Source organism: Danaus plexippus, chromosome Z, assembly GCF_018135715.1.
Source record: "Danaus plexippus chromosome Z, MEX_DaPlex, whole genome shotgun sequence".
Taxonomy (NCBI): Eukaryota; Metazoa; Arthropoda; class Insecta; order Lepidoptera; family Nymphalidae; genus Danaus; species Danaus plexippus.
The window spans coordinates 4,478,124-4,506,094 of record NC_083559.1 but is presented as its reverse complement, the minus strand read 5'-3'; the positions used below and the strand labels follow the sequence as shown (position 1 = coordinate 4,506,094).

At 29.6% G+C, this 27,971-nt stretch overlaps 1 protein-coding gene across 5 annotated transcripts; it reads left to right on the top strand.

The window, feature by feature from the left end:
- On the top strand, positions 1 to 27,863 carry LOC116777395 (ecotropic viral integration site 5 ortholog). 5 transcript variants are annotated; one of them, XM_032670920.2, is made up of 17 exons: positions 10 to 110; positions 4,934 to 4,991; positions 13,289 to 13,392; positions 14,687 to 14,851; positions 16,365 to 16,597; positions 16,681 to 16,872; positions 17,182 to 17,346; positions 17,605 to 17,799; positions 18,609 to 18,767; positions 19,682 to 19,915; positions 20,193 to 20,411; positions 20,583 to 20,690; positions 20,794 to 20,985; positions 21,263 to 21,430; positions 21,711 to 21,806; positions 22,215 to 22,313; positions 24,222 to 27,863. In XM_032670920.2, exons 3-17 carry the CDS (start codon positions 13,332 to 13,334, stop codon positions 24,372 to 24,374), a joined length of 2,439 nt encoding a protein of 812 aa, XP_032526811.1. In that variant the 5' UTR covers positions 10 to 110; positions 4,934 to 4,991; positions 13,289 to 13,331; the 3' UTR covers positions 24,375 to 27,863. The 5 variants fall into 5 exon arrangements, with proteins under 5 accessions (XP_032526812.1, XP_032526811.1, XP_032526810.1 ...); XM_032670919.2 differs by having other exon boundaries at positions 13,289 to 13,425; positions 24,225 to 27,863; XM_032670916.2 differs by having other exon boundaries at positions 13,289 to 13,425.
- The last annotated feature ends 108 nt before the right edge of the window (positions 27,864 to 27,971 follow it).

Below are 27,971 nucleotides of genomic sequence, written 5' to 3'. Positions count from 1 at the left end.
TGTGTCTTGTATTCACAATTCTGCCAGCTGGGCGGTTCCTAATTTTTAATATTTATATTTAATTTAAGCATTTTTAAAATAATTGCCATTGTGTGCCTCAACAACCAAATGTAAGTATTTTAAATTGCCTTCTGGATAAATTTTATTTGCTGTACAAATACATTTTTAATCTTATTACATATTGTTACTAACTTTGTTGCGAAACTATTAGTAGGAATATGTTTTTTCTGACGCTTGTTAACGTGTTAGATTTTGAGCATTTAATTGTTTTGAAACAAAAACTCGTAAAAGATTTCTCTTCCTAAAAAATTGCATAAAAATATAATAGAAATGTTTATTTCTCTTCACATTACATAAAAACAAATATATCTAACTAGTTTTGAAAGGTATTGTAAACATAGTTCCCTATTTGATTTTAGCTTTTTGAAACATTGTTATTCCTCTTTAACTAGGTATAGATAGATTGATTATAACTTTGACTGAACTTTCATTAACTTGAAAACCATATTTTTAGTAAAAGTTATTATTTGTACTTCAGATCTAAATATTTTATAGGTGAAAAATTAGTTAGAATCCTCTATCACTTTAATCAGTTTTCATAAGTTACCAAAATAAAAAAATATTCATAATCAAAATTAACGGCTAATATTAGTTTGTATTTGTCACAGATCTTAAAAATGTTTATAGATTTAGGCTGCCTAATAACTAAATGGTTTTATATGAAAGGATTGATACTATATTGTAACAAGATATTATATTTTATTACTAGAAAATTTAAATAATTATATATAAACACAAAAGCACTGAAAATCACTTAACTTAAAAAAGTTACATGTAATTAGTTTTTAATGTTGGATTTTTATGTTAACCGTATTTGTAATTTTTTTATTCTTCAAAATAGCTTAAGAACAATAGAGAATAAATAAATATATTTCAATATCATTAATAAATCCATATTCAAGATAAAAGTGACACAAATGGAACATGTTAAATTTTGTTCTTAATGTATTTTGCTATACATTGCTTTTTTCTAATCTCTCTTCCCTGTAATGAGCCATCTCACTTAAATGTTTTGCTGTTTCTTATGCCAGAGCATTATACAATAATGCTATGCAAGAATACATCCTTAACAAAATGCCATTGAAGACCTCGCTATAATTATATGCCCCTGGAATCTTCAACCAGGTTCGAGACATTTCGGGATCCATTTTATATACTTTTGGTTAAACAATATATGAGTATTTATTAATATTTATCTTAGCAAGGTATAATAATAAGATGAAGTTTTTTTAATAATTTCAAATCTTTCAATTGGGTCAACAAAAGAAGTATTCCCTGAATATTTTGGTTATATATTTTATTAGCGGCTTTATTGTTTACATAATTAAATTTCTCAAGCATTAAATTTGTTTTGAAAATCTTTATCATACCTAATATTTTTATTAAAATAGAAAAAATTTGGAAACAAAAGAACATGCTTACTGTTGAATAAGCATTGTTCATATTATTAATTTTTGTTTTCTTATGCATTCAAACCAACAAGAACTGTGTCTACGCTGGAGACCTTTTACGGCGGCTCATTGATTCCGTTAACGTCACTAGTAAAAGATTGCGTGTACTCTAGCAACGAATAACAGTGGCAACCGTGCGGAAATACGTATCAGAGAAAAAGTTATATGCCACACGAAAAATTAATTGGTTAGAGCGAGATGGTTATACATTTTGCAGGCGAGTGTGAACGGAACAGATTGTGTTGCAGGTCGATGTACCCGCGCTGTTATGACGACGATCTCTCTATAGCTGATCGAGATATGGCATTAACACAAGCGCTTGAGAAAATTAGGTCTTGTGCGAACGGCTTAAAAATGCCGCCTCTTAACGGCATATCAATAAACACACTTCTTATAGGACAGTACCAACTATAGTTTTTCAAATCGACTTGAAAATAAAGTTGTCAGCTCTACCTATACCTATATAATATATTACATTTAATCTAAGCTATTTATTATTCGTCTGGACAACAACTTTCTTTACAAAGAATGTCAAAAAGATATAAATTTTACAAGCAACACATCATCTTTAAAGCCACATATGATATTTTTTCCACGTATCGTCAAATTCATCTTTTTTATATTAACTTTACTTTTATTTATTTATTTTTCAATTTTAACACATGCATCGAATGACTATGAATACATTTAAATTGTCATAAAATATAAAATAAATTTACGCTTTATCTATAATAAATATTAATGTTTTTAGAAATTTAAAACTAAATCCTATGTGCTATATAAAACATATGAAATCCTAATAAATCAAAATATCAGTGAAAATTTAATTTGCTATTACTAATTATTAATTCAATAATTCTCAATTAAATTGCTTGATCAAAGAATTTAACAAATTGATTTTTATCACCTTCTCACTTTCATTTCGACGTTTTTCATTAAAATTGACTATCTAAATAATTTACTTTCATTTATTGTTCCTGCAATGCGATATTATTAATTATTATATAATATAATAATGCTGTTATCACACTGCGAATGATTTTCTTGTTTTGTGATAAGGACATAGCAAGAGTTATATATTACCTTCGTTGCGAAACACATGTCATACATTGTTTTTATAAAATAAAATAAAAACCATGCGAATGAAGTCAAAGTATTCTATGTTAATTAATATTAGGTAACAGTAAACTAATTATTTATAACACTTTATACGTAGGCGACACTTGCCGTAATATCTTACGTAATTGTGTTTTTAAACGTTTTTAGTTTCTGTATACAGACTTGATGACATAAAATAATAAAATATGTTTAGTATGTGTCAATCTTTACATCTATATGTATGGAATAGATATGTATGTAATTTGAGAGAGGATCAATAAAATTTTCTTACAATCTATTGCTTATCCGATCATAAGACACCTTACAGAATGAAATAGAAATTTTCTTCCGAACAGCGATTCATTGGAAACTTTAAAACATCTCTCGTTTCAAACCTTTGTTGTTAGCAAGAAAAGAATCAATTTCAAATAACTGCAAGTTTTGAATCATCTTACTATCATATTTTTTTTTTCAATACTGCCAACGCTTTGTATCAATAGACGTTATAATTTCACCGGTTTATCTTTCGACGAGGTTCAGAGAAAACTTGGTATATATAAATGCTTTAATATTTTTTTTATCGCATCTAACATTATCTGATTATTGATAAAATGCGAAGAGAACGTAAATCAGATGTTGATATATATATAAAGTAACACCAAACACTATGTGTTTACTAAAATAATTAAAGTAAAGATAAGTAAAACATATACAACCTAATTTTTATTTTTTACAAAATAACAAGTAATGTTAGCTGTGGTCATTTTTTATTGGTGATTCACGACATTACCTGCTCTTTTATGTGTGATTCATTATACGGCTTTCATCATCCAACTAGCAGGACAGTATAATTTACATAACCAAGGCCATCTATTTGTTTCGAAGGGATAAATAGTATTTTATTAACTATGATGTATGTATGCTTTGCAACTTTGTAAGTCAATGTAAATGAAGATTGTAGGTCATTAAAGGAAAATACTATTGAATTAGTTAAATCGAAGACATTGTTTTGTCCACCCTCAAAAATGCTAAAAAGCTTTATATTAGAAATATCTAAAAGGTATATGTTTTAATAATCCGGTTCGTGTGATGCAAGGCCAACAAGTGAGCCCTGCTTGGTCGCTTTGATGGAAACGAGTTAGCAAATGACTCATTCTTCCCACGTGCTCGGTTAAGCACAAAAACATCATTTGTAGATCTGACCACCTTTTACAACTGTTTTTGTCACTTGAACGGACGATGTTTGATGTTGAACTGAACTGAGATGAGATTGGAGACTGGATCGTTTTTCAATTATAATATGATAAAGACTTGGAATGAGAAGTATTAAAGTTTACTATATTAATTTAAAATACAGCTGAAGTAATAAAAAGCAATGTTTAAACATTGTTCTTTTATTTATATATATTCTATTAAAAAGAAGATTTTTTACAATCTCACTATTTGTTTTTATTCTACCAAATTTTATTTATTCCAAAATTATCGGTATTAAGGTTAAATGCAAAAACTTACTATGCCCAAAAAATATATATTATTCGTTTTTGCAACTGGAAAGTTATTTTAAGATTTTATTATTATTATATTTTTCAAACATTGACTTATAAGTCCAAAAAAGAAAACAATAAAATAATTATACCCAGGAAATAATTACCGTGTATAAAATATTTTAAATACTCAGTACTAAGTGTCATTTGTATCATTATTCATTACGGACATATTTTAATTGAAAATTATTTTATATGGACAAATAAATATTCTTATAATATAGAGAGCGTAATTTATTCATTTTCATGTTCGAATAGGGAGGTACTATTTTTTACATATATGTATATTAAGATACTATCCAAGGAATGTAAACAGTTTCGTGTAATTCAACTGTAATTTAGGTTTGTCCTTCAGAACGATTTCTACTACTCCGGCTCTTATACTTCATTTGATGTAGACTGAACATTCTAAAATTGAAATAAAATGAATGCAACGCAATGTTGTATTCTATTCAATAATTTTTTCTTAACGTTTGCATTTAAAATACAAAACCGAAACAAGATTTTTTTAAGTTACTTTATTTTATATACTCACAAAAGAAGTGTAACAATTATATAGACGAAACCTAATACATATATATAATAGCGCTCGGAATTATAGGTTTTTAAAATAAAGAGGATAGGTTTGTTTTGTTTTGTAAAATTGTAGGTAGTTATCAAACATGCCAAATCGGATATAACTCTCGGACAATTCGATGAATTGCAATTTTATTTCCTTATAGATATTTAAAATAACAATTTTACATATGTATGTCAAATTGTTTTTTTTTTTTATTGCAGTTAATGTTTGAGTCAGTGCCAGACGCGGCGTGTACATCAACCTTTACACTAATTCAAGGTAAGTTGTAAGAATTTAAACTCATCAAATACAAGAAAATATATATACATAATGACCAAATTGTTAACTTATATTTATCAAATATGTTGGAACGTTTTCCCTTAATAATTTTAAAAAACGTATTTTTTTTATTTTACTTAACACTTAAGCGTTATATATAAACGAGTTCCCTGAAAAACTTATAACCTACTAAAGCATGACTAAAGCAGCTGTTATGACAATTAAATTTAAATAATAGATTTCCTATTTCTAAGTTGTCAATAAATTTATACTGACTGTCAAAAAAATTGATATAAAAAAATTAGAATTTTTTCTCTTCTCTTCGTCTTTATTTGCAATATTTCATTATAAGTGTTAGCAGAAACCAGATTTAATCAACATGGGACTGTCTTCCTACACTACATTTAAAAGGAATCTTTAGGATCTGACGAGAATGTCTTTGTTACCAGCTTTTAAAATGTAAATTTCTTTTTAAATTGTATGTGAGTGTGATTTACAGTAATGTCCGTTTCTATCATATAATCTCAAAAGATTTGATCAATATCAAACCAAATAATTAGCCATACAATAACGTATATAGACAAATAATTAAATATAGTGAAGTGATATATTGCTTTTATCTTATGTCGATTATTTCATTTAAACACGTTCTTTATTTGATAAAATAATAGTACTTTTTTTTGGTTTCGCTTAAGTAAACCACAGGAATTCACGAGAATTACTACCTTGAAATGTATCACTATTTTAACAGTTTATAAATAACACTGTAGATTCTATTACAAAGGTTGAAATAAGTTATTTAATTATTTCTTTGTAGGCAATAAAATGTATGTCAGGTAATTTATTTGCTTATGAAGTTATGTATGCCTAACGAATTGTCATAAATGTTTTTTTTATAACTTTCGTAATATTTAAAGCCATTGACTTATAAGAACTTATATATGTATGTACATAAGATTCCCAGTGCAAATTTCGTATCTATTAATTTGGCATACAGCATTATGTACAAAGCGTCAGGTCGTAAACAGCTACATATATTGGGTATGAGTATATATATATATATATACACATACATTTGTAGCCGCAACCTTAACTTACATTGTTAACCTCAAATACATAGCTTCCAGTATTTCATTGTTACAGCTGGGTTGAAATTGTCTGTCTTTAGTTTAATGATGCAAATGATGGTAAGATTGTGCTCTATATTTAAGTAATACCTACCAACTTTAAATGTGATTTGCCAATTTGGTCCCTGAAAAAAGTTTGCGATCTTGGAAAATGTAGTATGAATTTTCTTCAAATATATCAAAACATTATTCTGTATAAGCGTACTTGAAATAAAATATAAATACGTACCTGAAATGTCAAATAGATTTTTTTTTCTTAACAGTTTTCTGTATTAAAAAAAAATAACAAGCAATTTCTCTCCTTTATCTCATATAACGTATCTAGTCCATAATCACATATTAGAGTGACAATAATATATTAGCATCAATAAAATTTATTATGTAATAATTCATAATTTATAACCAACGCTTGTAAAAGTTTGTAGAAAACGCTGCGTGTCATTTTTAATATGAAAAGAAAGTTTATGCATATCAATATTTTATTCATAAACTGTTATTTATATAATTTAACTATTAAATAACCATTTTTCGTGATAGATCTGTTTTGTATTAAAGTTTTATACTTATTTTAACATTTCCAGTTTGACTGCAAATAAATATCAATAAAACAGAAAAGTTTGTATTTGGAAATCACTGGTTTTTTTTTTTGGGTACGTACTTTATTGGTAAAAGTGACAATGAAACCTAATTAAATCTGAAGTTATAAATTGTTAGGAAGCTTCAAGGTAATACAGATTATAATGTTTTAAAACTGCATCGGATCCCAACTTTTCATTCTTTATATCTCGTTAACGTCGAGCTAAGTTGTACAAATGAATACTTGAGTGGAGTACGTATTGAATAACTGTTGCAATGCGCTAGAATTTCCAAAGAGAGCGAACTATTTATGTTGTCGGCAAATTCTTTGCACTTTTACTATTGTACAAGATATCTTAAATACCGTTTGAAAGAAGATACCGTCAAGCAATTCCGTTCAATTACACTTTTCTTAACAGATTTAAACTTGTTTGGTCTGCGCTACTTTAAATAGAATCTTCATTGAAATACGATTGTAACTAATGCTTTTAAACAACTTGTAATATATACCGGATGCTCTCAAGAATATCCAGATGTCTTCACAGTTGAGATATGAAAAAACACCTCCGATTCAATTATGAATCAAAAATCTCTTAAAAGTTTAAGTCTCGTAAACCGAGATACTTTACTTTACTTTAAAAAGAAACATCTCGTCAATCTTTATTTTCCATGTTTTAATAAATATTAACGCTGAAGAATAATTTATTCAGAAATATTAAAAATAATTCATTATTTTATTAGTGTAATGTGAGTTTCTAGAATGAAAGAAAGGAATAAACTATTTATATAAATGTGTAGTTGATTAAATACTGTGTAATTTTAATTTATCTACATAAATATTTTTAAAACCCCAAATATGGAAAATAATTAATTTTATTTAATTAGAAAAAAAAGCTTAATATAATAACACGAGAATAAAGCGATTGTACTAAATAATATATAATACAAGAAATCATTCAAATTTTAATGATAAAATTGTTAAATTTATCATCCATTGTAAAATTTAAAAATTGTATTACGTCCCAACAGACGTTCCTAGATATTTGCATGATTGTTTTAAGAACTTCATACTCGCCAGACTAGACATGCTCGTGAATATTTTATGCAAAATATGCCATAAGATCAACCACATTATACCGCAAGCAATAATCACTGCTAAGGGAACGTTTGTGGCAGAACCATTATTTCAAGAGACCACAACAAAAGCTACCGGATACGTCGAGAAATTGAAAGCAAAGCTTCAGCATAAACTCAGTTCAAACTAATATTAAACAAATGGAATAAAAGACGACTGAAGCTGAGCAGTAAAAACCATATATATATTTATCATAATATAATATTGTTTAACTTATCGTTTCCCCGGACACAGCGCACTAGACATTTCCAAAAGGAAAACAATAAATCATCTTCATACTATTTGCAACAGAAAATCAAATTTGTTTAACTTCCTTTCACCGACAGATGACTTCCACGGTGAATGTCGGTCTATAAATAAGCTTGGAGAGACACATTTCCTCCGGGGTTTTAAAGAGACAACTGTATATTAGCAAATCTCTGTCAACTTCATTTTATAAAATGCTCTCATATAAAAAAATATTCGAGATATTTAATGAAATAACTTATTTTGTATCAGATCAATTTTACCTTTAATTTCCTGTTGTTATTGAGTAAAGATTGTAATCTAATATTTTGGGGTACATATACATAGAGAATGTAAAAAAAAAAATTAAAATTCATGTGAAATGACAACTTTTGGAATAACAGCGAAACACTATTCGCTTGATATTAAATATGATAATGATATTAAAATTCAAAGTATGATATTTATATGTAACCATTTCATGATTTTACTATTCTACTTCTTTTTTATAATAAAAAAAGCTATTATTATTTTTAAGTTAAGTAGTTTAAAATAGATAGACTCAAAAAAATAATTGATAAAATCAGGGAGGTTAATACTTCGCTTTAATATAAATTTTATTATCCATCTTGCTTAAATCCCTAGGTAAGCCTTAATGAAATTTTTACTGAACTTTTCAATATAGACTTTATGATTTTTTTTTCATTTTACGTAAACCGTTCCTTTTGAGATGTTTTATTGCCCTTGTTCTCACTTTTTAATCATCTCTCACTATATGTTAGCGGTGAGACGAAACAGGACCCTGCTGAGATGTCCATGTTTTGACGCACACGAGGAAAAATGAAATCTCAAATCTACTTAGAATTCTTCTTAATCAATATAATAAGGATAATTTGATATAATCTTATTTCACCTCATTTTGGAATATTGCTCTTACACTGCCGAATAGCCAAACATACCTAAACCCCAACGCAAGGAAACTGGCGTTCAAATGAAAAAAACCCGTCAAACTTATAATATTCTTCATTTTGGGTTAAAAATTAAAACAGTCGTTCATCAATACAAAACTCGATCAGCAGGATGATATCTAAATAATATTATTTTGGATTTAAGAAAAAGGAATTGAAAAATCTAACAAAACTATGTTGTATTTTACAAAATTACAAACTTATGGTCTGTTTGTATAGAACCTTTTAAATAAAATACTTCATATATTTAATAAAAATATTTTGTCCTTGTATGTAAGTATTTAAAATGCAAAAGATCTTTGAATTTGACTTATTTTTATTTTTTTATATTTTGTTTTCAATTCATGTATGTGTTTCACTCACTTCTTGGCGCCTTTGTGCCTTTAAAAAATGCATTGTTTATAACAGTTTTTATTTGTTAGGGTAATTTATTGTCGGACCCATCTTTAGATATTTATATCTTGTGCGTTAGGCATAAGCTTGTCCGAACAATTGTGTTATTACAGAATGAGTTATATTGATATGTGTACCTCGCACGTCCCGCCGTTCATAGGTGGTGACTAGCTTTAGCGCGAGGACTCTTATAGGAAGTGTAATTTTCATCCATATTTATTATTTATAAACAGTAAATATTACATTAAAATAAATATATAATTTTCAAAAACGCATCCAATTGAATTTAACGAAAATGGAAACAGCTAAAAGAAGTACTAAAAGTTTCGGATTTTAAATAAAAACGTCAGCAACATCCTAGCTTGAAAGCAGTTACCACGTAATTACCACCCCTACAGGGAGTAACAGTCTGATGTTTAACTTTTTAAATAGCAAACTGAAAAACTTGTTTTCTTCTTTCAAGGTTTAAAAGGTTTAACTTTTTTACTTTGTCATTAAACAGCTTAATAGAAGCATTTTTTTTTTACAGATTTTCCTTTAATTAAACCTTGGTACCAAAGCTTAAAGAGTTTGAAATAAAATTGTAAGAACAATAATTGAGTGTTGGATTTAATTCGAACCGTTTTTTATTAAAAAATAACGATTTATTTGAAATGAAAATAAAAAATTGCCTTATTGAAAATACTACCCATCGCTTGCCACCACTTTTTCCCATTTTTCAGGTAAATGTCGAATACCCCGTCGAAAAAACTCTTCGTCCTTGGAGGCAATCCATGAATTGATCCAATTTTGGCAATCCTCTTTAGATGTTAAGTTTCCCTGATAAACCATGAACCATCGATCGAAACAGGTGGTAATCCGATATACGGCGGGTGGGTTAAAACCTCCCATTTCAATATTTTCAGGTATGTTTTCACTGGTTTCGCCACGTGAGGTCGAGCATTGTCGTGCAGTAAAATAACTTTATCGTGCCTTTTGCTCCATTCCGGACGTTTTTCCTTCAATGCATGACTCAAACGCATCAATTGTAACCGGTAGCGATCCCCAGTGATGGTTTCAATGGGTTTTAACAGTTCTTAACAAACCACACCTTGTTGAACCCACCAAATACAAAAGAAGGACATTAGATCCATGAATATTGCGTTTTGCCACTGATGATGATGGTTGTCCGGGCTTAACCCATGATCTTCTGCGTTTCGAATTGTTGTAATATATAAATTTTTCTTCGCCAGTAACAATACAATGTAGAAAACTTTATCTTTTGGACCCTGCAAGCAGTAGTTCACAGGTCATAAAACGTCTTTCAATGTCACTCGGTTCTAATTCATATGGCACCCAATTTCCTTCCTTTTGGATCATATCCAAAGCTTTAAGGCGTTTTCCTATCGTGGATGGATCAACTTCCAAAGATGTAGACAGCTCTTGAAGTGTTTGACATGAATTTTCTTCGAGTAAATGTTCTAATTCTTTATCTTCAAATTTTGTGGCTGTCCAAGTCGTTCCTGTAGTCTAAATCAAAATAACCACTCTTAAAACGCGCAAACCATTTTCGACGCGATTGGTCAGCTAAAGCATGTTCAGCGTAAACTTCTACTAAAATCGTAAACTTTCTTTCAATCTTTGCGATTTCGATGGTAAAGTGAACGGAAAAGATAACTAAATAAATTTATACTTTAATAGGTACATAAAAATGCTGTGAACTTTATACAAGTATTTAAAGTATGTCTTTATTTTAATTCCTTGTGTTTTGCAAAATTTTTTTTTTTACGTTTTGTAATTTTGCGACTGAGCGTTTTAAGTAATTCAGCTTAGTTTCTAATAGAACAGTGGCCTACTAACACCTAATAAATAGTGATACGCCCTGTCTGGTCGCACCCATAGCGATAGCCGCCACCCGCCACTCGCCCAAACTATTGACGAAAAACTAAATTGGAGTTTTAATCAAGACTGTTTCAAAAAAAAATTCAAAAGTCAAATAATTTTGACCATCTCATCAAAATATATTGTTAACTAAATTATATATATTTTATCATACGAACTACATTTTTAAAGCTTGTTTTAGCTTGCTTCAAACGAAGAAATTGAAAACAATTCTTTATCTTTTATGACGTTAATTTAAGTTTTTTCTCACTTTCATATATATGAGTGTGTACATCAAACTATAAAACTAAAACCACAATGTTAAGTATTTTATTTTTCTATTTTATACACAAGTCAACCAGGCACAATTTGCTTAGATACGCAATATAGTAGAGTTTCATTAATCATGAAACCTGTTCAGAATGCTATGACGAACGTATCGTATTTTTTTTTTCACCACAAATTACAAACCTGAAGGGCTCTTGAATCGTCTGTATTCCGAATGGCAAGTATACAACTTGATACATGTAACCGCTATTAAATGTATATCAAATTGCAGGTCGGATGAATGTGCAATCATACATTATTTATCATGCAGCGTTATCTCTAAATAACTTGTATATTGTAGCAGGTACAGTGTAAATATTGAAATAGCTATGAATGTTCACAGTTCATATTTGAGACAAAGTGAAGCCTTATTTATATACCACACTTCTTACCAAGTTTTGTATAAATCGCATTTCATTTTGAATAATTTGTGTGGCTCAACTGTCTGTCTAGGTAGACTCGTTCTGTCTGGAATTCTGAACTGTGGAGAGAGCCCTCCGCGTAATTGTATCAAATTCATATACTTTCCTGTATATAATTTTCATGGATTCTCTTGTACATTTTTATTATAAATCGCAATAAAATAAATTGTTTAAACAGCATCAACTATTTGTATTAAAATCAGTTTATTATTTTAAATGTTCAATAGAGGTTAAGTGGAACATTAAATTACTTCATTCTTATTAAATTAATTAACCGTCATTAAAAATTAAATTACTTTGACCGAGATTGTGTTTTCGCTGGTTTATTACAACGCTTCACAATTTTTCACATTAATACTAATATTGATTTAGCTTACCTCAATTAATTAACAAAGGAACAGAATTTTAACTAAACATTTCAAATGAAACTATTCCAGTAAATGGAGTTATTTTTAAACATTATTATAATAACTAATGAAATAGGAAGATATAATAGGTGATGCATGGTGCGCGCGCTTAACGGCCGCGGCCTTCATGCTTAGTGGTCTGCCGACCGTCGCGCATATCACCAACTTTCTCTCACGCTACTTAAAACTTGTACGATCTCATAATCTGAAGTTAAGTCTGTGGATATATTATTTTATAATAGTAATTACTTATTATAATGAAAGCATATTATTTGTATAATTGAAATCTTATTCCCTCTCGAGGCTCTCGAACTAATTAGCTCCAACTCTCCTACTGTGAGTATCCTTAATTGTATTAAAATTTATTTCATGAAATGTGATAATTAATCAGTTTTCATTTTGTAACATTTTTTAAAACTTGCGCCAAGAATAATTTTGTGAAACTCTTTTGATTTATAATTTATCTATTATCTTATGTATATTGTGTATGTTTGCCTTATCCTTTATCATGTCCATCAATATCCAAAAGCATGATTATACTAACGAATGCAATTTTGATACCATTAGGCAGTTAAAGTCGTTACTTCCAAGAAGACAGATAACAGAGACATTAGAAACACAATATGGGTGAACTATCTAAGTGTTCATTTAGTCTGTACTGCCCTCATATGAGTCATCCTGTTTTATTTGGATGACAAGTTTACCTTATCTCTTAACTAGTGGTATTTAAAATAAAAACTGGACAGAAGTCCAATAATCGCGTTGAATATTTTTTTTCTTATATTAGCTGATCTCTTTATGTATAAATAAGGGGTAAATAGTGCGACTAAGGGTCTGACTTAGTTGGGTTGGTACAGAGAGGCGAGCCGTGTGCACGCACTATATGGCAGAGGCTTCATCATGAAGGTGGACGCAGAAGCCAGGGAAGCAGTGCCGGCCTGCAACGTCACCCTGATTGCTAGTAATACAGAATCGCCAGTGTCATCCCTTGATGGTTTGTTTACTGACTAACATACTAATCTAAATGAGGATTTCGGTCTGTCTGACTAGTATGAACAAGGACTCGAGGGCGTCCCAGAGCAAATACAGATAACAGTGTGGAGAGCATTCTTTAAGGAACAGTGTTTAAATAAGAAAAGAAATATCCTATGTTAAATATGTTTTATCGTAAAAAGGAACTATTAGGAAAATATTCACCCTTTCCTTTGTTGCTAATGGAAACTGTAACATCGCTTTAAAAACATCATGTACACATAAAAAATCAAAAGTATTTTTTAATAAAGGAGTCACAATGTTTAATATAAAAGCTGTTTCATGTAACACAGACGCAGACAGAAATTCTCATCATACTCACAGTGCACTGTAAAAATATCCTGTAAGTTGTAACCGACAAACGCTTGAGCCTGCACCTGGCCCCTAATACAAATTAATATTATCTATCAGTAACGCTCAGTACTCTGTAGGAGTTCAAAATATATTGTAAGACAAAGAAAATGTCAGGTATTGGAATATATTATTTAGAAATGTCACATGTTTGTAGTCGTGTGGATGTTATTGTCTTGTTATTAGTTATTTGTAACTTTTAGTTGAGGGTCAATAAATATGGCGCAGACATCATATACATAGTTTTTTTTTGTTTGTATTATGAAAGCATTTATTAACAACTCTTAGGTGAAATGTAAATTGTCAAATACAATAACATTATGGCTATAGTCAATGTTAATATTTAATTAGATGGTCCTGCATGAAGATTAAGTTAACTTCGTTGTGAATGCTGTGTGTTTTAGTTTTCCTCTAGGGAAGTAACTAATTAATCATGTTTGCATCCCAATAGACAGTCGGGCAATGAAAAAATATATTTCTGAAATTAAAGTCATGAATGCACTATCTGACGTGTGCCAACTTTGTTTCATGATATATTCAAACGTTCCATCCCAGAAATTAATGTTTTAATTAAAACTTTTTTTAATTTTCTTCTATATGTAGTACACTTATATAAACTTTAGAAAACCTAAAGACTCCATTCCAAGCAGCTCCCCATTTAAGACAATAGCAACAGTAGAAGAATCTTTTAATTTTAATCTAACAAATTAACTTTGCATTAACCATTTTAATAATCTAGTATTAATCGTAATCTATTTTTTTTAATAACTAGTCACTCCATATAATTATTATCATATTATATAAGACATACCTAGATCAGTTTTGGTTAATTATACGCAACATCATTATCAATACGTAATCATCGTCAACAGACTGCGGTGTGAGTGAGACAGAGGGTATACCGACACCTCAGAAGGCGCTACTTGCCAAGCTGGAGGAAGAAAATAGAAGAATCGAGGCGGACGCTAAGAGCCCCTCGCTCACAACTGTCCACAGCCGCAAGAGCTCGGACACATCACAAATATCACTGGCCTCTGGTAAGTCTAAAACCACTTTAATTACAACAACATTAAACGATTCCGAAAATATTACATCGCGAATCTTTATATATATTACCGGCTAAGGCTTGCGTCACTCACTTGATAGTGCATGGATTTACCTAATGTACATTTACTTTTGTGCGCAATTTTAAACTTTCATTACTGGCTATGACCAAATTCGGTCTGTCTATGAGCATGTTTTACTAAGCGTGGCATCTATCTTATCTCGTTTTGACAACTATATTGATACTGAAGATATATCATGTGCAACATCTTAAACTGTTTCATACGTCAGCAATGAGTGAAAACAGTGAAATATCTAGTTTAAATGTTATAGACTTTTATATAACCAGTATCATAGGAAATCTTCTAGGTACGTACAGTATTCGAAAGTATGTCCTATTTAAGATATAATGAGAAAACTAGTATAACAACGCTTGGGTGTAAGTGTAACTAAAGTTTTTGTTGCTAGATTTTTTTATTGTACTTCTTGCGATTGCTTATATATTTTTAGGTTATATTAAAAAATTACAAATGGCTAAAATAAAATTTTCTGTTAAAGTAACCATAGTGCATTTGAAGCACATTTTTAAATGACTCATACGCACATTAACAACAAATAGTATTTCCATATAGTGCTATGAGTGTGATTTAAAAAATATCTGAATTCAGAGAAGATAACTAATAATGAATATATATGTATAGTGCCTTAGAATAACTTAATAACCTTACCATTTTACGTAAGAAAATAAAATTTTCTTACAAATGAGTATAGTTAGTTTAAAAAAAAAATTATTTCCTCATCATTTACATGAAGTGTTGTGATATTTATAATTTAAGCAATAAGATCGTTTCATAACTTTAATGTAATAAATTTAACGTAATTAAGTGTTTTATAGTTAACGTTGTAAAAAATTATATTATGATAGCATATCGAGGCCAAACACGCCCAGCTCCTGCGATTGTAACTCGATTCAAATGCTGAAAACATTCACGTTTATTCTTGTATCGGTAATAAAATTGCGAAGGAATTATTTTGAAAATTTTGTTCTTGTTTTTTTTTTTAATTGGGCTATCATATACTTTTTACTTCTATTAATTTTTTTTATCTATTGGCCACTTTTTGAGTTCATAAAAACAAAAGTTTACAACTAGAATAGTTGTTAGAAGTGGAAGTTTTACATTTGGTTTAAATTTTATGTATAATGTACTCACATTTAAATATTTATGATGATATTACTGCAAAGAACTTCATTGCGACCGTCTATGAATATACCATAATTTTGTTTGCAATTAATTAGCAACGTGTTTTCCTACAACAACAAACAAACAAACAATACACAACAAACAGTACAACAACGAACAAACGACCTAATTCAATATCCCTACATGCAAGCGAACGAGTACATCTAATTTTGTTATATGTTATGTCTTATTTTGTGTGATTCATGTATAAGAATTGCGATCAAACAGAATAACTATAACAATCGTACCATAAAACTGATTCCAGCCACAAGTTCAAGTCATGAAGAGGCACGGGTTGCTACAAACGGAGAGGAGGATCTGTGGGGTTTGTGGGGCAGATTAGTCAGCAACTGGGAGAATGAATGGCGGAGGCGCAACCAGTTTGTGAGGGATCTGGTGAGGCAGGGAGTGCCTCATCATTTCAGAGGGATTGTATGGCAGCTGCTGGCTGGCGTCGATTCGTCGCCGGAGAAGAAGTTGTATGCGTCTTATATTAAGGTAGCTTTCAGTTATTTTTATTATGTTCAAAATAACTTCTACCATTCTTTAATGTATGCTTCTATAATTGTGTGTATTTTTAGGCCAAATCAGCTTGTGAAAAGGTGATTCGACGTGACATAGCCAGAACGTACCCAGAACACGATTTCTTTAAGGAAAAGGACGGATTGGGGCAAGAGTCGCTATTTAATGTGATGAAGGCGTATTCGCTACATGACAGAGAAGTTGGCTATTGTCAAGGATCTGGATTCATAGTAGGATTACTTTTAATGCAGGTATTTTATTTTTATTTTTTTGTATTCCTCGCCAATATTAAACATAAAATATGTTTTCCCATAGAAGTATACAGGAAATACTACTGAATAGAGTCAAAAAAACATTTTTGTATCACTGCAATCGGCTTGCAAATGTTTCATTTTTAAATCACTTCCCTTGACCTCTTCCAAGTGCTCTCATCCGAAACGGGTCACGTTGTTTGCATTTCATTTGAAATTTTTTTAATGTGATTGTATAACTCGTTACAATATTTGGGACATCTAGAAAATGCTAGATGTCTATCATATTTAGCACAACTCTATTAACAGATGCCAGAAGAAGAAGCCTTCGCGGTTTTGGTTAAGATAATGCAACAGCATCGCATGCGGGACATGTTCAAACCCAGTATGGCTGAACTCGGGCTGTGTATGTTTCAACTGGAGAATTTAGTTCAGGAACTGCTGCCAGACCTGCACGTTCATTTTCAATCACAGGTTAGTATGTGACCGCGGTTATAAACGCCATACTAGTTTACTGGCTGGGAAGTGTTATACAGTTTAAAGGATGAAGAATACGGAAATATAATTAACAGAAATAGCTTTTATAGTTTAACCACACATCAGACTGCTCTGTTGCGACGTCCATAGTTTCTTTTTTGTTGGGTGTGATATGCTATAAGTTTACTGCATTTTGTACTAAGTTTTTGGTGTTAGTGGCTAAGTTTATGTATATATAAAACATTTCCTTCACAGAGTTTCAGTACATCGATATACGCTAGCAGCTGGTTCCTGACTTTGTTCACCACGACGCTATCCCTACCGTTGGCGTGTCGCATCATGGACGTGTTCCTCTCGGAAGGTATCGAGATCGTTTTCAAGGTCGCACTAGCGATGCTCACACTCGGCAAGAACGATCTGCTATCGCTGGATATGGAAAGCATACTCAAGGTATATTTTTTTATTCTTATAATATTCCAAATGTATTCATTATTTTTTTAGAATTTCAAATCTCTATCGCAAAAATATGTTTTTATTAATATATATTTATATATATACGCGACTTTGATATTCCCTTTCCTTAAATAAAGTGTAGGTGTATCGACCTGGAATTAAAATGAAATGTTAGGAATAATACAAATTTATTATCAAATATTCACCCAAAAAAAGAAACTCTTTTACGGTTATGTCTATATAAACCTGAATATGTTAACTTTCTGTATTGAAAGAGTGTATTTGCATCACCACGATAAATATACCCAAAAACATTATATAGCACTCACAACTTCTTTTATTTTCATGATTAGTTTTTTTTTTATAATAATGAAGTATTATTGACAGATACTAAAAATTATATTCATAACAATATATATAAATACGAAAATATATGAAAATATGAATTTAAAGTATTTATTGAGATCTGTAATGTATGTATTTTAATCAATAACTAATGTATTGTATTCTATAAGTCATCATACTAATGTTAATTGTGAGCTGATCAAAATGTGAATTAAATTAATAATAATCTTATAAATTTTTTATACGTTTCATTTACAAATTATAATAAAAATTTATTTTAATGGTAATTAAATTTATCTTTAAATATGTTATCTCTGTGATATAGTGTTGCAGCGGTCAAATCTATACAGTTATTTTTCAACATACTATGTAATAATTACTTGTCTACTCACATCCATAGTAAATATGCGATAGAACTATTAATATATGTATGTATATATAATTTGTTTGTTTTTCAACAGTATATACAGAAGGAGTTACCAGCGAAGGCGGAGGCAGATCAAGATGGTTTCATGAATCTAGCGTATTCTATAAAAGTTAATCCAAAGAAAATGAAGAGATTGGAAAAAGAATACACTGTTATTAAGACAAAAGAGCAAGGGGACATCGCTGTCGTTAGGGTTAGTACCGTCTTTAATAGCATGCTCCCATTACATGAATCACAAACAATTTATTAATTTTAGTATTTAATTTTTTATTTATTTGTCACAAACATTGAAATACTTACGTAGTAAGCTATGTATAGAACGTTACTCTGTTCTTAAAATATTTCTCATCAATGAGATCAAAAATACCTGAACCATTCAAAGACACATGCTGACGAACTAGACCAATTGTACCGTAAAAAAGCTGGTTTAAATAGATTTTCACAGTATGAGTAAATATTGTGAAAACATAAGAAAAGGCTACTTGTAGCAACCAAACACAAAATTTGTATAGAATAGTTGATTTAATTGCTAAAATGAAGTTTACCGCTGAAACTCAATGTCTGTGTCATTCGTGGTACTAAATGCCTAAGCTAATTATTCTCGCTTATATTACTATCGTGGGTGATTTTAGCAAAAAAAGAATGTTATCAAACATAAACTAACTAATTAATTAATCTATTATTACCCTGTCTGATTAAAGATAAAATATCATATCATAATACATCAGATACCGTCTTTAAAAGATATAATGAGCATAAACAAAAAAATCTATATTTGACCAAACACATTGACTTAATTCAACATTAAAATATATTCAATAGGATGAACTAATTAACAAAATATTTTTTAAGCCATCAATTATTTTTTTTTGGCTGTATGACACCCAACAGTTTATCTATAGACAAGCATTTCAATCTATAATTTTAAAACGTATTTAATCTCTGTTTGCGACCGGAGATAATGTTTGATAAAAAAAATATTACCGAAATTCAATTCAGTTTGAATTACGTCGTCCCCGTTCGCTGAGTTTAACATGGAGGTCCTTAATATAAATCAAAATGTGTGACAATTAATTCCTTACGTGTCTATATAATATATTATTACAGTGCCTGCGTCAAGAGAATCGTATTCTGAAACAGCGTGTGGAGCTTTTGGAGAAGGAGAGCTCTGCGTTGGCTGAGCGTTTGGTTCAAGGTCAGGTGGACAGAGCCGAGGGTGAGGAAGAAACCTTCGCACTGGCGAGAGAAGTGCAAGCCTTGAGGAGGGCCAACGTTGACGCTCAACAAAGACTCGCCGTTGCCCAGGACGAGATACGATCGCTGGAGATGACTATTGCTGAGGTTTGTATATTAAATATAACACATTGTTTACAGGACATTAATATGTAATGAATATATCCTTCCTTAGTGAGTGATTAAAATTTTGTAGCACTGATTAATTTATTATAGACTGACTGATTAATTTACTATAGAATTATGCGTTTTTAAGTTTGGTTTACTTTTAATGAATTTGTTAAGTATACCATTAAATATTATATATTCAATATATGGGATTTAGTAAATATTGTAAATAAGAAGTATTTTTTATATAAGACAGAAATTTTATTGTACATTACAGAATAACTCAAGACAATCATCACTAGAAGGTACTGAGGGTAATAACGTTAAAGGTGAGGAGTTAGCTCGTTGTCTTCAAAGAGAGCTGGTGCGGGCCAGACTGGACGCGGCGGAGAGACAGGCTCAAGAAAGGGAACTGATCGCGAGGATCGCTGAACTTGAAAACGAAAATAAGACGCTGAGGAAACAAAGGGTTGACAATAATGTGGCACATTTACAGGTAAAACTTCATGGTGTATTTTTAATTATATTAACATAAGTATAAGTATTTATATAGGTGTTTATAATACCTATATAAATACTTATACATTTTGTGTTAAATATTCTAAACTCAATAGACTAACAGTTAACAATAAATTATACATATACCGCTTTTTTATTTATTCGCTAGGACGAGTTGATCGCCGTTAAACTAAGGGAGGCCGAAGCTAATTTATCCTTGAAAGATCTTCGGCAACGTGTTACAGAACTGTCGGAGGCTTGGCAGAGACATCTACAAGTAAGTTTAAAAATATCTCTCTATAAATATAATATTTTATCATATATTTTTCATATGTCATGTGTAAGCAAAGAGAAACTGTTAATAGTGACAATAATAACAGGAACATAGACAAGAAACTCCAACGCCTCCCGCCCAGTCCAACGTGGTCTCAGATATAATGGCCACCCCCAAGAAACTGTTGCGAGCGTGGGAGGGAAGATCCACTGATATGCAGAAAGTTGAGGAGGAACTTATGACTGTTAAAATACGTGAGATTGAGGCACTCACAGAATTGAAGGAGCTAAGGTTGAAGGTCAGTATTATACAACACCTTGGAAATCTCTCTCAGGCAACTAGAGATTAAATGTGTAATATAATTCTAAATTTGACTGTGTAAACTTCAAAGCACGAATTTTATTCATATTCAGTGGAATTATAGCATAAATAACATATAGAAACTAAAACATTTGTTCTAATTGAGAATTTTCTCCTTTTATTGGAGTGAAAATAAAACATAGTTTTGATCATTGGTCATGTATATGATACAGTCGAAGAAATTCATCTAATTAACGATAGTTTAAACCATCCAGGAGATGGAGCTGCGTACTCAAGTGCAGGTGTCGACGAACCAGCTGCGACGGCAGGACGAAGAGCTGCGACAGCTGCGTGAAGAGCTGGACGCAGCGCTACAGCGGGAACGAGCGCTGGTTACTAGACAGAGGGAGTTCCAGCATAAATACGCTGACCTTGAGAGCAAGGTGAGTGTGAGGAAATAACTTTTACTTTCATATGCTCAAAGATAGGTCTCAGGATTTTTTTCTGGTTGGGCTATGGAAGTATCCTAGGCGAATGAAATTGAGAGACAGAGTTGTAGTATATTTTTTGTTAGTATGAAAACTCGTGCTTTTTCTTACTAGACTATAAAGAAATTTCTACTTACAGGTACATTATACGCCATTTCTTAATTAATGTTTTGTTTAGATAATTATATTTAATTTCAAATATTTATCAATTAAGTTTGCTTTTTTTTTTTTGCAGGCTAAATACGAATCCATGCAAGCGAATATTAGAAATATGGAGGACGCCCAGAGAATAGCGGAGCTGGAAACAGAAGTCTCTGAATATAAATTAAAAGTAAGTAAATATAAAAAGACTAGTATAAATTAATAATTAAAGCCTAAAGATATAATTACCAATAGTATAGTCCTTGACCGGAGCCAAAATTTCAGTATTCTAAATATAAATAAGGAACGACATTGTCTAAAGTTTCAAAAGGACCATAGAAAAATATAAATCATTTAGCTTTGATTATCATAAAATTAACAAATAACTTTGTGAGTATGCAACTCAATGTATGTATTGTATGAATCATATTTTGTTTGCTATTCAGTATACAAGGATATTAAATAAAGATTGTTAAAATATTTTAATTTTATTTCTGAACTGATTTTATATAGAAGATTAAATAACCGATAAAGGTTTAAATTGCTTATTATACATACGTATATATGTACATGTAAAACATATATGAATATTTTTCAGAACGAGGTAATGGCTACAGAGGGTGAACTCCGCAGCAATATGGATGACTCGGAGAGAGTTCGGGAATTACAGGAACAGGTCGCTGAGCTGAAGGCTGAGGTAAATTACATACACACATAATGTACTAACAGAATGTTTGTATGAAAAATTTTTTTTTTTATGGGACTTTTATAATTGTGTCAAATTCTTTTGTTACTTTAAGTAAACAATTGTATATTTATTTTCTAGTTTAAGTTCTTGTTTTCTGTGATGTTATATATAAAATGTCTTTTATATAAATGAAACAGTTTTTATGTATACTATAAGGTAACAGCCATCGCACTAAAATGTTCTAACATGGTATAACATGTGCATCGCTTTGCTTAGAACCCCTCTACATTTAGTTGAACTTTTAGATATATTAATTTCAATTCCTATTAGTTTTAAGTTAAAGTAAACAGTGTCTTGTCTAAATTAATATTATATAAAAGAATTTTGTAAAGTACCTGTAATCAGTGGTCGTAGTGTGTTCCAATAAAATGTTTTAATCTTCAATGAAACATTGTCATGTAAATTATTCTTTGATGATATTCCATTCATAATATTGATAGTAATATTTTATAAGGTACAACTAAATGACAAAGGGTATACAACACGGGTGAACAAGCTTTGTATATAATTTATTTTAATAGCACCATTGTATCATTAATGGGGGCTTTAAGAATATGTGTTAAGTATTATTTCACATACAAAAAAATATATCTCTTCGCCGATGTTTTAAAATAAAGTGCACTATATTTTAATTTCCGAAGGTTATTAATGCTAAATAGAAATTTTCAATATGACACTGCCTCCAAAAAACTTCAAACAGTTAAATTATTGTTGTACACTATTTTTACTTTTATACTATATAAAATAAATTGTTAATTGACAGTTCGTGATCTAGTTTACGTTTAGAAATAAAATTTAATTGAAATCTATTTTATTTATAAAACACGAAATTACATAAAAGACTGCATAGTATAGGTGAAGTTGTTTGGAGGTGGTAATATTTTAGGAAGTCTCACAGGAATTACGGACAAAAGTTTTGAACTTTTTATTGTATATACATATAAAGAAATGTTTAAGACATTTGATTAATTAATTGAAAATTTTGTAATAAAAACTGTAGGAACCATTGGCTGTAATAGTTTTCTGAACTTGACTGAAATGAATTATGGATAAAAAATGTAAAAGGTTAAATTGTGCGTTCGGAAATCGAGGTTAGTTGGTATTTATTAATATTCTTTTTATTTTATTTACCTTAATATTATCCAAGTAAATGATTTTTTTATTCTATTTACTATTAAAATATTACAGACATCCTTCAGGATCGAATAAAGCGTCTGTATGTATTTTGCTTCATTATGTGTTGTTTTTTGGTTGAACCCGGTGACTCGATACAATTTTCTACAAATATACTTGAACGGCATTTGAGATATCGACTTATTTTAAACATGTTTTTTTTCTATAAATATACATATAGTTCTTTCAATTTATTATTTAAATACACCATAGTTTATTCCAAATGCCATAAAAGTATCATTTGTTGAATATATGGTAGCGGTGCTGTGTATTTATATTTTGCTTAATGTAACCAATCCGCACGTGTATGTAATGTTGATATGGGTGTCGGTTTGTTTTTTGCCACCATTAACACGTTTTCCACGCTTCATACATTATCAGCTTGGAACTATATGTCAATTTGTATATATTCGTCGTCTTGTTACATACATAAGTGCCAAATGTTTATACATAGTAATGTAACATGGTGACTTATTGCATGACAGTATCAGTAACTATGAGATATCAAGAGCCTCAACGTTGGATTGGAACTCCGGTAGACGATTTATTCTATAAAATTATAACGATTTACCTATATTGTTACATTAATGATGGTAAATATGAAATAAAATAGCATTACCAGTGCACTGTCTACCTGGGATCCAAGTTTTGTGAACCAACACGTTTAGATCCAGCAATTTCTAGCAGGTGATGAGGTTACAGGCGTGGCGTTCCCGAGTGTACGGGCAAAGTTTTAGCAGATCTGTCTCCTTAGAGGAAGACTTGGAGGACGATGAAAAACTCAAACTAACATTACGCAGGGAGTCAGCCGCTTCGCTCGACATGAAAAAGACGTAGCCACGCTTGTAGATAGTCCGTGTTCCAATTTTAAATCGACGTCAAGCCCGAATTGGTATTGGATTTCTTTTTTCTTCTTTTCAATGTGTTTTTTTTTTTATTGACTTGGATTTAAAATTGAACTGTGATACGGAAGGTATTTTTGAATTAGGCTATGTTTTGATGATCTTCATGAGTGTGCTTAATGAGTACGTTGTGTTATGATTTGAATGCAATTTATTATTATATTGTAGATATATGATGCTGCTATATTTATATAAATAATTTATGAAGATAAAGAATGTGATGTCAAGAAAGTTTTCTATACTCTGGCCAAGTTGAAGTATACTTAACAGAGATTACAGTCAATTTTAACAATTAATGAATATATAACGGAAAAAATGTATACAATATTGCCTCAAAAACTAACAGTCATATCTTGACAGGGATTGCGAAGTAGAATTTTTAAGTTTTGGCTATTTGACCAATTATGTTAAAAAACTAAAAAAAAACGGTCTATCTGAATATAAAAAGGTATGTCTGAGAGAAAATTGATAGAAATTGGCCGAAGTAAAGTACTGTATAAGAATGTGTTAGACTATATTTTAAGTATATTTTATATCAAACCACATATTATGTGGCACATAACGATCTACCCATTTCAACGTTACATAACATACATTATTGATTTTACTTCACATTAAACTTTTTGTAACTGAATTCATTCAATTCTTTAATACTTTTCTTCTTTTTCTTTGAAGACTATTCAAATGTAATGATTCTTTACATAATTCGCGCTAAACCCCTTTTCATCGCCTGTTTCTTTTGTTTTTTTTTTTTATTCTTTTTTCAAATTCTCGATTTCAACCAATGCTGATTTTTTATTAAATGCTATTGTATCACGTAACGTATTAACGGAATTGTTAACTTGTAATTTCATGGTGACAATATTATATTTGTCCAATTATGACCGAATTTTATAGTATGGCTGCTACGTCATAGAGTTTAAAACAGTGTATTATGGTTTTGCTTATATCCCGCACCATATATTTTAATGTGTTTTTTTTATTCTATTAACAACAATATATACTATATCGTCTATGGATTAATGTGTAAGACTAAAAAAATGTACCGAGTACCTCGAATGGCACTTGTAAAGTAACTTATTACAGGCGTTTTGTATATTTATATTAGAATTTAATAAAGTATTTAAGTGATTACATGTAGACCACACTTCCATGTAGATTTCTTGCTATTTACTTACTGTTTCAGACCGTATTATTTGTGTGCAACTTTATTATCACACAATTATAATAATAATCTATTAAAAAAAAATTAGTGTATTTTCTAGAAGATTTTTTTATTACTAGATCTACATCTGTATATATAATTTAAATACTAGCTTTAGTCACTCCATACAGTTCAATTCTTGATGCCAATTCCAAAATACAAATAATATCTACAATTATATTGGATGATTATTTTTGTATTATTTTTAATTGTTATAAAGCGTTTTATACAATAGTTTTAAATAAATTTAAAGCAATAGCGTTACAATGCTGTGAATGTTTTGCAATAAATTCGTAACTATAAACATTCAGAAATGTAAAAATTCATCTAATATTTTTCTTTTTTTTTTTATTTCGAAAACCAACCAGTACTAACAAATTTCATAAAATAACTTTACAAATTGATCTCAATTATTGTTTCTTATATATAAATCTATAAAGTGAAGTTTAAAAAAAAATATTAAACAACTAATATATACCTCTTCATAAAATCTATGAGATTCATAATAGTCTCTAGTTGGAGATAGTTTTTTTTTTGTTTTTTAATATATAGTTTACTGAAATAAATTTTAAATAATCTTATTACCAGTATTAAAGATATCAAAATTCGTAAATTTTTTTATTTTAAAAATGTACATATAATTTCTTATTTGTATTGTATTATTATAACTGACATTCCATTTAGTTTTTCTATATATTTAAATTGTTGCTGTTGTGTGAATTTTTTTTTTAGTATTATAAAATTAATATTGTTTTTCTAAACTGCATATGACAATAGAATAGGAATTGTAGAATATGAGCTTTAGATGTCTCAGGTTTTTCGTGAAAATCTTAACTATTTAAAAAAACGGTATCCTCGACCTTTGACTACAACTAAATTTATGAGTTTTTATTTGTACTTATTTAGAATAGATTTATTAGTATCTAAAGCGATAAGCTTATTTACTCAACATTTATAACGTCCCACAGTTTCAAATATTTCTTTGCAATTTCATAGTAACGGGATAAAATTTATCGAAGAACGTTCGTGCTCTCTAAATAAATTCGAATTGCGCAACCAAAAAAAACAATTAAACTATATTTGTCAATTATTACATAAGCACGAATTAATAAAACAGAATTTTATTTATAAAATTTATAATATGTCACATGTAAGATCTGTATTCACGGCTTCTCCAAACTTTCTGAATTAATTTCTTTTATATATTAATATAAATGAAAATGTTATGTTTTCAGTTTAAACAATTTTTAAATACATATATCGAATAACGTATGATTAATTGGCAGCTCATATTTATATATAGAATTTATTGATATTCTTATTTCAAATGTTACATACACCTACCTACAACAGTGAATTATTTTATCTGAACAAAAATTATTAAAAAAGTTTTTGCGTAATATATTTCAATTTGTGATATTTTATTATAGTTCCGTTTTAAAGATTTAGAATCGCCTACCATCTAATACATAAATAAAAAAATATATACAACGCAAAATAGTGCTGTTCAAACTTCAACGAAATGCTTTAACTTTTGTATTATTTTATTTTATATATTAAAACCTGATATTAATGAATCATCTTCTGTTCTTTTACGTCCTGTACCACTATTCTTATATAATTTATTGGACATTTCACAACAGTATTTGATAATCGAATGAATGTATTGAAAAACTTTTTTCATTCACTATCAACCATCCGTCATAAACAACTTCGGAAACTCAAGATATATTTAACCAATTTTAGAAGTAGGAAACACATAAAGATAACGATTTTTTTATACATTTAATATTTCAATTAAATATTCAACTATGGCAATCAGTCAGTGGATGGATTCTGCATTGTTTATAATTTTTAATTTAATCGTCTAGCTCGGGTCGTGCATAATAAAAGGAAATTAATTAAAAATTACTACATTTATGATATTGTATTGCCTACTATGTAGTTGTTTTGTATATTTTATAATAATAACATTATATTTGAAAAGAAGTTTTTCTTGATATTATTTAAAATTAATTATTATTTATGGCAACCCCTTATTTATACGAATCTTATTTTGAATTTTATAATATATCTTACTTTCTTTTTTATCCTGTTTGTGAATAATATGCTTACAGCGTAATATTTTTTTACATATTATAATGATTTTTGTATTGTATACTTATTAGTAACTGTAGATCTAACTGTAACCTTTATTCTTAATAAATTAATTTGTTTTGATTATCTCTTATTTATTACCCCTTTGCTGCAAGGTCGTTAAAAGCAGAGTAACTTTATTATAAATTTTACGCTTTTCCGAAAGTAAATCATATAAATGTGACCTTCAAA